The sequence below is a fragment of the Hemiscyllium ocellatum genome, chromosome 32, assembly GCF_020745735.1.
Source record: "Hemiscyllium ocellatum isolate sHemOce1 chromosome 32, sHemOce1.pat.X.cur, whole genome shotgun sequence".
NCBI lineage: Eukaryota > Metazoa > Chordata > Chondrichthyes > Orectolobiformes > Hemiscylliidae > Hemiscyllium > Hemiscyllium ocellatum.
Genome location: NC_083432.1, coordinates 51628385 through 51640816, shown reverse-complemented (window position 1 = coordinate 51640816; position 12432 = coordinate 51628385). Strand labels below are relative to the sequence as shown.

Here is a 12432-nt window from a genome sequence, read left to right as displayed (position 1 = left end):
ATTTGATACTTTCTATTCGTTCTTGGGATGGAGGAGTTAAACCCCTTTTGAGCTTTAATCTTTTATGAATTATAGCAATTATAGCAGCATGGTTCAGCAGTCCTTCAAATATTCAAGTCCAGGAAAAAGCAAACATGAATTCCTTGGAATTTTATAACTGTCCACTACATAATTCTGACAACCTATTGCCATCAAATATGAAGGATCAATTTCTGTCCATGAACCTACCCATCATGGACTGCAGCATCTCAAGGGCAATTAAGGATGGATAATAAATACAGGCTGAGCCCACAATGCATTGAACAGAAATTGAAATGGATCTGGTATATTAATGTTGTGGTTACAAGGACAGGTCGAAAGCTGTGAATTTTGCAACAGGTGACTTGCATCCGAGCACCTCTCAGCCTGTCTACCATCTACATTGTCTAAATCAGAAGGGTAATGGGATATCTCCATTTGTCTGCATGTGTGTGTCTCTAACAAAATTCAAGTTTGACACTATCCAGAAGAAAGCAGTACACTTGACTGGTATCCCAAATCATTGATGTGTTGGCTAAGACCAGCCTGTGGCTAATTGCCCTTACAAAGGTGGTGGTAGGAGTGTGGAATTCTCTACCACATAAAGCATTTGAGACAAAATCATTTATTGTTTTCAAACATGAGTCATATAGTTTTTAGGGCTAAAGGGACCAAATGTTATGGGGAGAAAGTAGGAACAGAATAGTAAGTTGGATGATCAGCCAATATCATTTTGAATGGCAGAGCAGAATGGCTAAATGGCCTCCTACTCCTATTTTCTGTTTCTATATAAGTTTCTTGAACTATTGCATCCACATTAAGTAAGTATATTCATGGTGCTATTAAGGAAGGAGTTCTAGAATTTTGACAGCACATTCAAGGATTTATTTTAGATTCTGCACAGTATGGAAATGGGCCCTTTGGCCTGACAAGTCCACATCGACCCTCCAAAGGGTAACCCACCCAGATCCATTCCCATACCCTTTATTTACCTCTGACCTAATACACCTAACACTATGGACAATTTGGCATAGCCAATTCACCTGACCCACACATCTTTGGATTATGAGAGGAAACAGTTGTAACAAAACTTCATTGTTTTTACACTGCAACCTCCTAGTAATAAAGGGCAAAATACCAGTTGCCTTAAATACTTGCCACACCTGTATGCTAATCTTTTGTTTCAAACTCAAGAATGCCAGGTCCCTGTGGTGTACTTTTGCTCTCAGCCTCTTTCCATGTAAGTAATACTCTGCCTATTGATCCTTCGACCAAAGTGCATGACCTCTGTCATTCCCACATTAAAGTCCATCTGCCAGTTTTTTGCCCACTAACTCAACCTCTCTATCCTCTTGAAAATTATTTATTTAGATGGTATTACTGCCACTGCATCCATAGTGTATGGTACGAATTTGATGATGGTGGTTGGAATCCCAGTCAAACACGTTATTTGGTTGATGTCAAGCTTTATATTTGCTGTAATTGCACTCATTCAAGAAAGTGGTGAGTAGAATTACATAGCTGAAAATGTGTTGCTGGAAAAGCACAGCAGGTCAGGCAGCATCCAAGGAACAGGAGATTCGACGTTTCGGGCATAAGCCCTACCTGAAGAAGGGCTTATGCCCGAAACGTCGAATCTCCTGTCCCTTGGATGCTGCCTGATTTGCTGTGCTTTTCCAGCAACACATTTTCAGCTCTGATCTCCAGCATCTGCTGACCTCACTTTCTCCTAGTAGAATTACACAGCATGGAAACAGAGCCTTCAGTCCAACTCGTGCATCCTAAATAAATCAAGTCCCATTTGCCAGCATTTGGCCTGGATTCTTCTAAACCCTTCCTAATCATATTCCCAAGATGCCTTTTAAATGTTGTAATTGTACCAGCCTCCACCACTTCCACTGGCAGTACATTCCATACACACACCATCCTCTTTGGAAAAGATGTCCCTCAGGTTCATTTTACACCTTTCCCCTCTTCCCTTAAGCCAATGCCCTCTAGTTTTAGACTCACCCCACCCTAGGGAAAAGACCATGTCTAATTATACCATCCATGCCCCTCATGATTTTATAAGACTCCATGAGACCACCTCTCAGCCTCCATACTTCAGAGAAAATAGCCCCAGCATATTCAGCCTCTCCCTATAGCTCAAACCCTCCAACCCTAGCAACATCCTCAAATTTCTTCTGAACCCTTTCAAGTTTCACAACATCCTTTCTATAGGAGGGAGACTAGAATTGCACACAATACTCCAAAAATGGCCAAACCAATGTCCTGTACAGTTGCAACATGACCTCCCAACTTCAATACTGAATGCATTGACCCATAAAGTCAAGCATACTAAACACCACCTTCACTACCCTGTCTACCTGTAACTCCACTTTCCAGGAACTATGAACCTGCACTCCAGGGTCTCTGTTCAGCAATACTCCCCAAGACCCTAGCATTAAGTGTATAAGTCCTGCCCTGACTTACCTTTCCAAAATGTAACACCTCACATTTATCTAAATTAAACTCCACCTGCTACTCATTGGCCCATCTGATCAAGATCCCATTGTACTCGGAGATAACCTTCTTTTCTGTTCACTACACCTCCAATTTTAGTTTCATCTGCCAACCTGCTAACCAACGCGTGCCCCCCCCAAAAGTTCACATCCAAATTATTTACATAAATTCCAAAAAGCAGTGGACCCAGCATTAATCCTTGTGGCATAACCTGATTTATTTATTTGGAAGCACAGCTTACAAGACACATGTTGGATGATAACCTGGTGTTGTGACCTTTAACTATGTCCACCCCAGTCCAACACTGGCATCTCCAAGTCATGGTTTTACTATGTTACTGAGGAACCCCTGCAGCTACATCCTGCGGTGGTAATGATTGACCTCCAGTAAATTACAACCATCTTCCCTTTTATCCAGGTATGACTTTAACCAGTCAATGAGAGCCCCCTCCTATTAACTTTCGTTTTACTCTGACTTCTTGATGGCGAAGACAATACTTCTCACTTGCCCTTGAGTTCAGTACTTCTTTATAACTTTGGTCCAAAGATATAATGTAGTTTCCACTTTGTTCCCACCTATATCCATTGATCCTTTGATCTCTTGCAAGAAAATCTTAATGCACTCAGGCTACCACTGACAGATTCTTCATTTTTCCTGTGGCATATGTTAGGCTAACAGGCCTATTGTTTTCTGTTTTGCAGTATAGCTTAGAGATTTAAAATAACTGTATATTAGTAAATAAACCAGTAAATCTAATGCAGCCCATTTTCTAGTACTAAAATAAGTTGTTTTAATTTTGATAGTTTTTACATATTGCACAAATTCATCTGTACAGCATAGTGCAGTAAATGTACATTTCAATAAAGAGGGAACATGCAGTATACTGTTAAATAAAAAAAATTATTTTCATTGCATAGTGAGTTTAAGATTCAATATGGAAGTCCCTGTGTAAAACTAAAGCTGCCAGCAGCTTTAAACAATGAGTTTGATAATTATAGTTGATGCTGTTTCTTTGTAGCTTCAGAAGTATACAAATTGATATAATAAATTACCTCCTTATTCTTGAGAATTTGGTACATAGTTTCCCGTATACTGCTTAAACTCTGTCTATATTGAGCAGTAAAACTGCACAGTAACCAAATGTTTCCAGACTGGTTACTTCATATTCTACCAACAGAACAGCAGCATACTATGGATGCTGGAAATTTGAGATAAAAACAAACGCTCAGTAGATCAAGCAGTATCTGTAGAGAGAAACAAAGTTAATATTTCAGGTCAATGATCTTTCGTGATCCTGCCTGACTGCTGAGTATTTCCAGCACATTTGTGTTTTCTTTTGTTATCAGCAGTCCTTGAGCTCTTTGGGTTTATATAATAGAGTTGCAACCTTTTTAAAAGGAAAGTAGTAAGTTCATGGAGTTATAATTCTCAATTTAGGGTGGGTAGTGTTTTAAAAGACAATTAATTTTCAATGTTTCATGATTTCTAGATACAGATTAATATTAATGAAGACAGTGACAATTTCACCTCAAAGTAGTATCCGTGATGAATCATAAACACTGTATGAGATTTAAGTATTCTAATCCCTGCTTGGTTCCTCTTGCTCGTCCATCACCCGGTACACAATCGGTGCCAAAGCAATTGTTGTCCACTTTAATTATATGAGGAGGAATTGGAATTGGGATTCTTTGCAGCAATTACAGCTCCTGTTGATATCCCAGATAGCTTGTTAATCTGATAATTATGTACCGGGGAAGATTTCACTGGAATACTTCACATTTTTATATAAATAAAAGAGGCATGAACTGTTTTCCGCAGCCCCAGACTTTAAGGCCTTTCTCCGAGAACAGCACAGGATTCTTTCACTCCACTTGCTGCCTTCAGAATAGTTCAATAAACCAATACCTTTGATTCTGACACCTCAGTTTTCTGACTAAGAGAAACTTTTGTTACTCAGGTGGCTTATAATGTGTTAATTCTTTTAAGTGAAGTTGAACCAACCAAAAGTTGGTAAAAAGGGACCAACTTCTTGCTGCAAGAACTTGTACAGAGGTTGTTGGCAAGAATGAAAGACTAAGTTAAGATGAGGCCTACTATCTGTGTATGGTGTGCTAAGGCCTAATAATGCTGTAGTAATGAGGAAAGTGAAATGTTTCACCAGTATTTCGCCCACTGTGTTCTGCTATGTTAGATGCCCAACAGGGTTCAAGCTTCTTCTGTGTTGGAATCACTGTGCAGGTTACAATGGTGACTGTTGGCCAGGCTACCTGTTATGATTGGTCTACTTCGATGATCACCAGATCGAGTCGAGGTTTTGAAGTGATTGACGCTGTAAATTGTAATCAGCTGGACAATCTCTTGGGCCTAAGAGTTTTAAAAAAATCAGAAAAGCAATCAGAAATCATTTCTTCACATCAGCCAGCCATGTTGTAACTCACTAAGAGAGACTGTCTAATGGTATATTGTGGAGTGGGGCGATGCGAGGGAACTGTGCATGTGTGTGTGAGAGAGAGAGAGAGAGAGAGAGACCGAGAGAGTGAGTATCTAATCAAAGTTTAGAAGAGGATAGGTGAAAAGGGAATTCAGATTTAATTATTGTCCTGTGTACAATCATTATGTTGACTGAAGCAAGCAGGGAGCTGGGAGTAGTAAGTATTGGTCAATTCAAGATGGAGTTTCCAGGTAACACAAAATGTGCTTAATGGTCTGGGACATCGTTTTGTATTATTGAATGTGTGATACAACTCATGAATACAACCCGAGAATCACCATTCTATTTCTGTGCTTGTCCAAGTATTAGATGACACATTTTAAATAGAATATTCTAACTAAATCATTTTTTTAAAGTATGTTTGTATATGACTTTAGCAGCATGCCTCATCATAAATGGTCCATGGGAATTGCTCAGTCAGATTATACTTTATGAAATTATTCAGGAGTTATTTACGCATGGGCATTGATTGTGGGAAGTTCAAAGCACTGGGAAAGATGGCCTGACTATAACCATTTCTAATAAGGGAAATTAGGGATGGTATCAGATCGAAGGAAGGAGCATGCAAATTGGCCACAAACCGAGTAGATCCAAGAATCAGGAACAGTTCAGATTTCAGCACAGAGATATACAGTACGGAATCAGACCCTTTAGTCCAAGCCAGAGGCCTCTTAAAATGTACTAGCCTCCACCACTTCCTCTAGCAATCCATTCCACACACGCACCACCCTCTACATGAAAACATCGCCCCTTAGGTCTCTTTTATATCTTGCCCCTCTCACCCTAAACCTATGCCCTCTAGTTCTAGACTCCCCCCACCTCAGGTAAAAGACCTTGTCGATTTACCCTATCCATGCCCCTCATGATTTTATAAACCCCTATAATGTCACCCCTCAGCCTCCAACACTCCAGGGAAAACAGCTCTAGCCTATTCAACCTCTCCCTCTCGCTCAAATCCTCCAACCCTGGCAACATCCTTGTAAATCTTTTCTGAACCCTTTCATGTCTCACAACATCCTTCTGATAAGGAGACCAGAATTGCACACAATATTACAAAAGTGACCTAACCAATGTCCTGTACAAACGTAACATGACCTCCCAACTCCTGTACTCAATACTCTGACCAATAAAGGAAAGCATACCAAACACCTTCTTCACTATCCTATCTACCTTTGACTCCACTTTCAAAGAAATTTTGAACCTGCACTCCAAGGTCTCTTTGTTCACAAATACTCTCTACAACCTTACCATTAAGTGTATAAGTCCTGCTAAGATTTGCTTTCCCAAAATGCAGCACTTCCCATTTATCTAAATTAAACACCATCTACTCAGCCCGTTGGCCCATCTGATCAAGATCCCTTTGTAATCCGAGGTAACCTTCTTCGCTGTCCACTACACCTCCAATTTTGGTGTCACCTGCAAATTTACAAACTGTACCTCTTATGTTCACATCCAAATATCATTTATGTAAATGACAAAAAGTAGAGGACCCAGCACCAATCCTTCTGGCACTCCACTGGTTACAGGCCTCCAATCTGAAAAACAACCCTCCACCACCCTCTGTCTTCTACCTTTCAGCCCGTTCTGTATCCAAATGGCTCGTTCTCCCTGTATTCTGAGAGATCTAACCTTGCTAACCAGTCTCCCATGGTGAACCTTGTCGAACACCTTACTGAAGTCCATATAGATCACATCTACCGCTCTGCCCTCATCAATCCTCTTTGTTACTTCTTCAAAAACTCAATCAGGTTTGTAAGACATGATTTCCCACGCACAAAGCCATGTTGACTATCCCTAATCAGTCCTTGCCTTTCCAAATACATGTACATCCTGTCCCTCAGGATTCCCTCCAACAACTTGCCCACCACCAACGTCAAGCTGACTAGTCTATAGCTCCCTGGCTTGTCCTTACCAGTCTTCTTAAATAGTGGCATCACATTAGCCAATCTCCAGTCTTCCGGCACCTCACCTGTGACTATCGATGATACAAATATCTCAGCAAGAGGCCTAGCAATCATTTCCCTAGCTTCCCACAGAGTTCTAGGGTACACCTAATCAGGTCCTGGGGAATTATCCACCTTGACCCGTTTCAAGACATCCAGCACTTCCTCCTCTGAGATATGGACATTTTTCAAGATGCCACCATCTATTTTCATACATTCTATATCATCCATGTCCTTTTCCACAGTAAACACTAATGCAAAATACTCATTTAGTTTCTTTGCCATCTCCTGCGGCTCCACACAAAGGCCGCCTTGCTGGTCTTTGAGGGGTCTATTTGCTCCCTAGTTACCCTTTTGTCCTTAATGTGTTTGTAAAAACCCTTTGGATTCTCCTTAACTCTATTTGCCAAAGCTATCTCATGTCCTCTTTTTGTCCTCCTGATTTCCTTTTAAGTATCCTCCTCCTGCCTTTATACTCTTCTCAGGATTCACTTAATATATTCTATCTACACCTGAACACATGCTTCCTTCTTTTTCTTAACCAAACCCTCAATTTCTTTAGTCATCCAGCATTCCCGATATCTACCAGCCTTTCCTTTCACCCTAATAGGAATATACTTTCTCTGCACTCTCCTTATCTCATTTCTGAAGGCTACCCATTTTCCAGTCATCCCTTTACCTGCGAACATCTGCCCCCAATCAGCTTTTGAAAGTTCTTGCTTAAAACTGTCAAAATTTGCCTTTTAGATCTAGTCTATCTTTTTCCATCACCATTTTAAAACTAAGGAGGAAGGTAGATTACAAGAATAAACTTGTGCAAAGCATACAAACATGTTAAAAAAGCTTCTAGAGGTGAAGGAAAAAAATATTAATGAAGACAAATGTAGATCAATTATAATGTTGAACAAAGATAGCAAACTAATTAAATATTTTGAATAAGTACAGAAAATGCTTTTCAGCCCATTGGGTCTGCACAGACAGAAACTGCTCTAAATCTACACTCCTCCCACTTTCTAGTGAAGACACTGATAGGTCAGCAAAATGGACAGGCATGTGGCAGACTGAATTTAATTCAGAGACATTTGAAATTATACATTTAGGCAGAAGTGATAGGGAGAACCAAAAAACTTAACGGCACAATCCTAACCATAGTGCAAGATTAAAGGGACCTCAGTTGCATAGTTATGACTGATCTTGGGCTTCATAATTAGAGATATTCAGAACCAAAATAAGGAAGCAATACTGAACCTTTTATAAAGCTCTGGCTATGCTTTAGAGCTTTACGCCCAGTTGTGGTCACCACACTTTAGGAAAAATGTAAAGGTTCTCGAGGTTGCAGAGGAGATAAACCAGAATAATTCCAGGGATGAGGTTTAGGTTGGAAAAATTGGGTTGTTTGCCTTGGCGCGAAGGAGATTGAGGGAGATTTGATCACAGTGTACACAATGACAACAGGTAGATGCAGAATAAGTGTTACCATTGAGATAGTAAAAGGGTGAGGGGACTCTCAATTTCAGGTTTTGAGTGAGAGATGCAGGGGAATGAGGAATAGTATTTTTGTGCAGTGAGTGGTAATAACTTGGAACTCATTGCCCATAATGATGGTGAAAATGAGAATAATGATTTCAAACATAATTGACACTTGAAGGAAATAAACCTATAGGGATAGACTGGAGGAATGGGACTGACTAGATTGATATGCAGTGATGGACTCAATGAGCCAAATGGCCACCACCTGTCCAAAAATGTTTCAACATTTGTTAGTGAAGAAGAAATCCATGAGCTCCTCATGCTTTAGTGAACATCACATGGAGTAGAGAGATGGACAAGACAACATGTGTGTTCGTGTGATTATCAGAGTTTATGTTTTCAAGCTGCTTTATGAACACCATTAGGTCCTGCTCTCATCTTTCAGCATCAAATGCAAGAGAGCCCCCAGCCTCCTTTTACAAAGGAAGCTGGGGGCCCTCTTGCAATTGATGCTGAAAAAGATAAGAGTAGGACCTAATTGTTTATAAACTCTACCCAGAAATATGGATGAGCTCAAGCTTGCTGAACCTGCAGGGTGAAAGTCAACCAGATGAACTCTGAAGTTGGCTAGTTTGGAAATAACAAAACACGAATGAGGGTGTTGGCAGCAGATGTGGAGACAAGCTGCAGGCTATTTAAATATGGAGGATATCAGTTAAGCCTGATTCTGGTGACTTTCAGGATGAGAAACTCTAGTTGCTTTCCCCTCTGGCAGTCAATGGCAGCATCAGTCAGACTTGCGGGAATGGAGATAAGGGTTGAGGTGGAGGAATGATCACGATGACAGCAAGAGGTTTAAAGGAAACTATGTGAGCTTGTGATTGAATGAATCAGCAACTGTAGAAACACAGTATTCTTTGCCATACCTTGCAAGACTCAAATAGCAAGTCCTTTCTCCTCAGAGTAATTTTGAAGGTGTTCCTTTCTGTCACTTCAAATGATGAAATCTGCCAATAATCAAAACTCTCCACAGACTCCACATCTCCTTGTTTGTAGAGAGCAAGACCCTTTGCTCCTACTGCCAACCACAGCGTCTGAGCCACGCTCACTGCCGAATTCTGCAATGCATTCAGAGGGCAGACTTTATCAACTCTTAAAACAGTCATTTGGTCTAGTTCTACTGGTATGAATAAATATTTACTTTTAAGATGCAAGGCATAAATTTTACTTATACTTAATGAACTCAGTTGCCTTTTTTCTCCCATCTTCTGGGCATATTTTCATGATTGAATTTTATAAATGATAAATTCATCATTAACAACACTTTACAGTTATATAGCAACTTTATCCATTACAGTACACTTCAAAGGAGTGTAATCAGATAATCTCCACATCTCCAAAGATTACATTATGGCAGACAGATAGTGATTTACAGCATGGAAACAGACCTTTCGGTCCAACTCATCCATGCCAACCAGATACCTTACAGAAATCTAGTCTCATTTGCCTATTCATGTACCCAGCCAGGTGCCTTTTAAATGTTGTAATTGTACCACCCTTCGCTACTTCCTCTGGTGACTCATTCCATACACGCACCATCCTCTGCGTGAAAAAGTTGCTCCTTGTGCCTTTTAAACCTTTCCTCTCTCACTTTAAACCAGTGCTCTCTAGTTTTCCTCCACCCCGGGGTAAAGACCTTGCCTATTTAACGTAAACATGCCCCTCACGATTTTATAAACCTTTGAAAGGTTACCCCTCAGCCTCTGACGCTCCAGGGAAAAGAGCCCCAGCCTATGCAGCCTCTCCCTATAGCTCAAACCCTTCAGCCCTGGCATAAATCCTCGTAAGTCTTTTTTGAATTCTTTCAAGTTTCACAACATCCTTCCTATAGCAGGATGACTAAACTCTTGATCTAAAAGGCAGATTTTCAGGAAGTTCTTAAAAGGAGGAGAGGAAGGGGGAGAGAATTATGATGGAAATTCAAGAGTGTAGGGTTTGGACAGCTTAAGGCAAAGTTATCCATGGCAGGCTGAAGGAAATATGCATGTTCAGCAGTCTAGAATTAGGTTCTTAAAATTAAGCTGGTTCTTAAAAATGTAGGAATACCATGGAGAGGTTCGAACATCAAAGTAGAAATTTTAAATAAGGAAATGTTTCAACCAGTAATCAACGTACAATATTGAGCACAGGTGTGAAAGACGAATAGGAGTTTATCTGAGTTAGGATATGGCCAGCAGAAATTTGATGAGCGCAAGTTTAGAGACTACAAAGTGACAGTTGGCCAGAGAAAGACTGGAATCGTTTAAACAGGAGGTAACTAAAACATGAATAAGAGCCTCTGCAGCTGATAGGCTGAGGAGAGAGTGAGGGCAGGAAATAGGCTATTTACCTATAGAGGGTATTGGACAAGCCTGACAACTTTCTTTTCCTTCTCCAGTCCAGCAAAACAGAGGCCAGTACATCCCAGAGTAGCATTAGAAGCTTTTTGGAGAGATTCAGACATGACGAAACATTAAATTGTATGTGAATGAAGACTTGGGCTAGCTCTGCTGGAAAGAGGTCAAAATGGAAGCAGCTATGTCTTAAGGTGACTTTTATTATCATGATCAAAGTCAAGATATCTCACTAACTAGATATCTTTTGTTTACATCTTTCTAGCAATTAAATTCTAACAACAGACTGACCGTATCATTGGTGGATTTTCTTGGCTGAGTTACGCATAGTATTACTATCACCAGGTTCAAGTCATGACTAGCAGTTACTTAGCCCATCAGCATTACTGGGTTTTATACGAACTCAGCCAGCAATACATTATCCAGCTTTCCCATGCAATTATTTACTAGTTAGACTTCAGTTCTTGTGAACCAAAGATGGTCAATAAAACAGGATAAAATTACGAAGCAATTGAAGAAACATGAATTTATTGGGGCTAGTTAGTACAGATTTCAAAAAGGCAGTTTCTCTTGATCAAATGATTAACATCAGTTTCTTGAAATAGCAACAAAGAAAGTAGATGAAGAACATATTTTGCATAAATCTTTCAATGTGTTTCATACAATTGAGACACATAAAATGATAAGATCTTGACTGACAAGGAGAAAGAAGGGCAGAAGCCAAAATGTTGAGATGAAAAGGACTGTTATCAAACGGAAAGGTGTGATGATTGTGGCTTCACTTGAATTAAACCTTAGTTTTATGGAAATGATTTGGACTTGGGAATTGAGGACTGAAATTAGTTGGTATCTTTAAAGAGGTCATAGGGAGTGACTTGGAGAAGAATTAGACTGGGTATCCTATTAAAGGGTACGAAAAACAAATATGGGAATTGAATTAGACGAGGTAGAAAACAATAGGGGAATGGCAATGAACAACCAACTAGGTCATATTCATTTACAGGCAGTGAATAAGTAGCATTTGTAGCTGAGGTCATATTGGTTGGAACATGGCGAGCCAATCTTGAGTGTACAGAAGAACCTCGATTATCCAAAGGGCACAGGCGGGCAACATTTCGTTCGGTTAACCAATTCCAGATAATCAAATGCCAGATAGTAGTTTAGCCAAGTGTCGGAACCTTGTAATCTTGACGGATAAGAGCTGAAAAATGTGTTGCTGGAAAAGCGCAGCAGGTCAGGCAGTATCCAAAGAGCAGGAGAATTGACGTTTCGGGCATGAGCCCTTCTTCAATCTTGACGGATAATCCAATATTCAGATAATCGAGGTTCCTCTGTAATTGGTTTCGTAAACGGCAGTTAAGAGTTCATCACGTTGATGTGTAGCATACCCAATAAGAGTGGCAGTTTGCCCATTGTCATCCGTGAACCAGATGAGTTTTAAAACAATTTACAAGTTTCATGATTTCCATTACAGAGATCAATTTTTTTTTAAAGATCATGATTTATTTAACTAAATTTAAACTCCCAAGATTTAAGGACAGAATTTATCCTGCCCTCTGGATTACTAATTCAGTAATGTAACCATTAGTTAATGTACTGCATTGAAATATATAGG

The 12432-nt window shown here is 40.0% G+C and overlaps 1 protein-coding gene across 3 annotated transcripts in view; it reads right to left on the bottom strand.

The window, feature by feature from the left end:
* Nucleotides 1-3340: 3340 nt before the first annotated feature.
* plekhh3 (pleckstrin homology, MyTH4 and FERM domain containing H3) overlaps nt 3341-12432 on the bottom strand; it is a 75108-nt gene continuing 66016 nt past the window's right edge. For all 3 annotated transcript variants that reach the window (XM_060848671.1, XM_060848672.1, XM_060848673.1), the window contains exons 12-13: nt 9351-9542; nt 3341-4884 (exon numbers count right to left, since the gene is read on the bottom strand). In XM_060848671.1, coding sequence (XP_060704654.1) covers nt 4726-4884; nt 9351-9542 — 351 coding nt within the window. In that variant the 3' untranslated portion in view covers nt 3341-4725. The remainder of the gene's footprint in view (nt 4885-9350; nt 9543-12432) is intronic.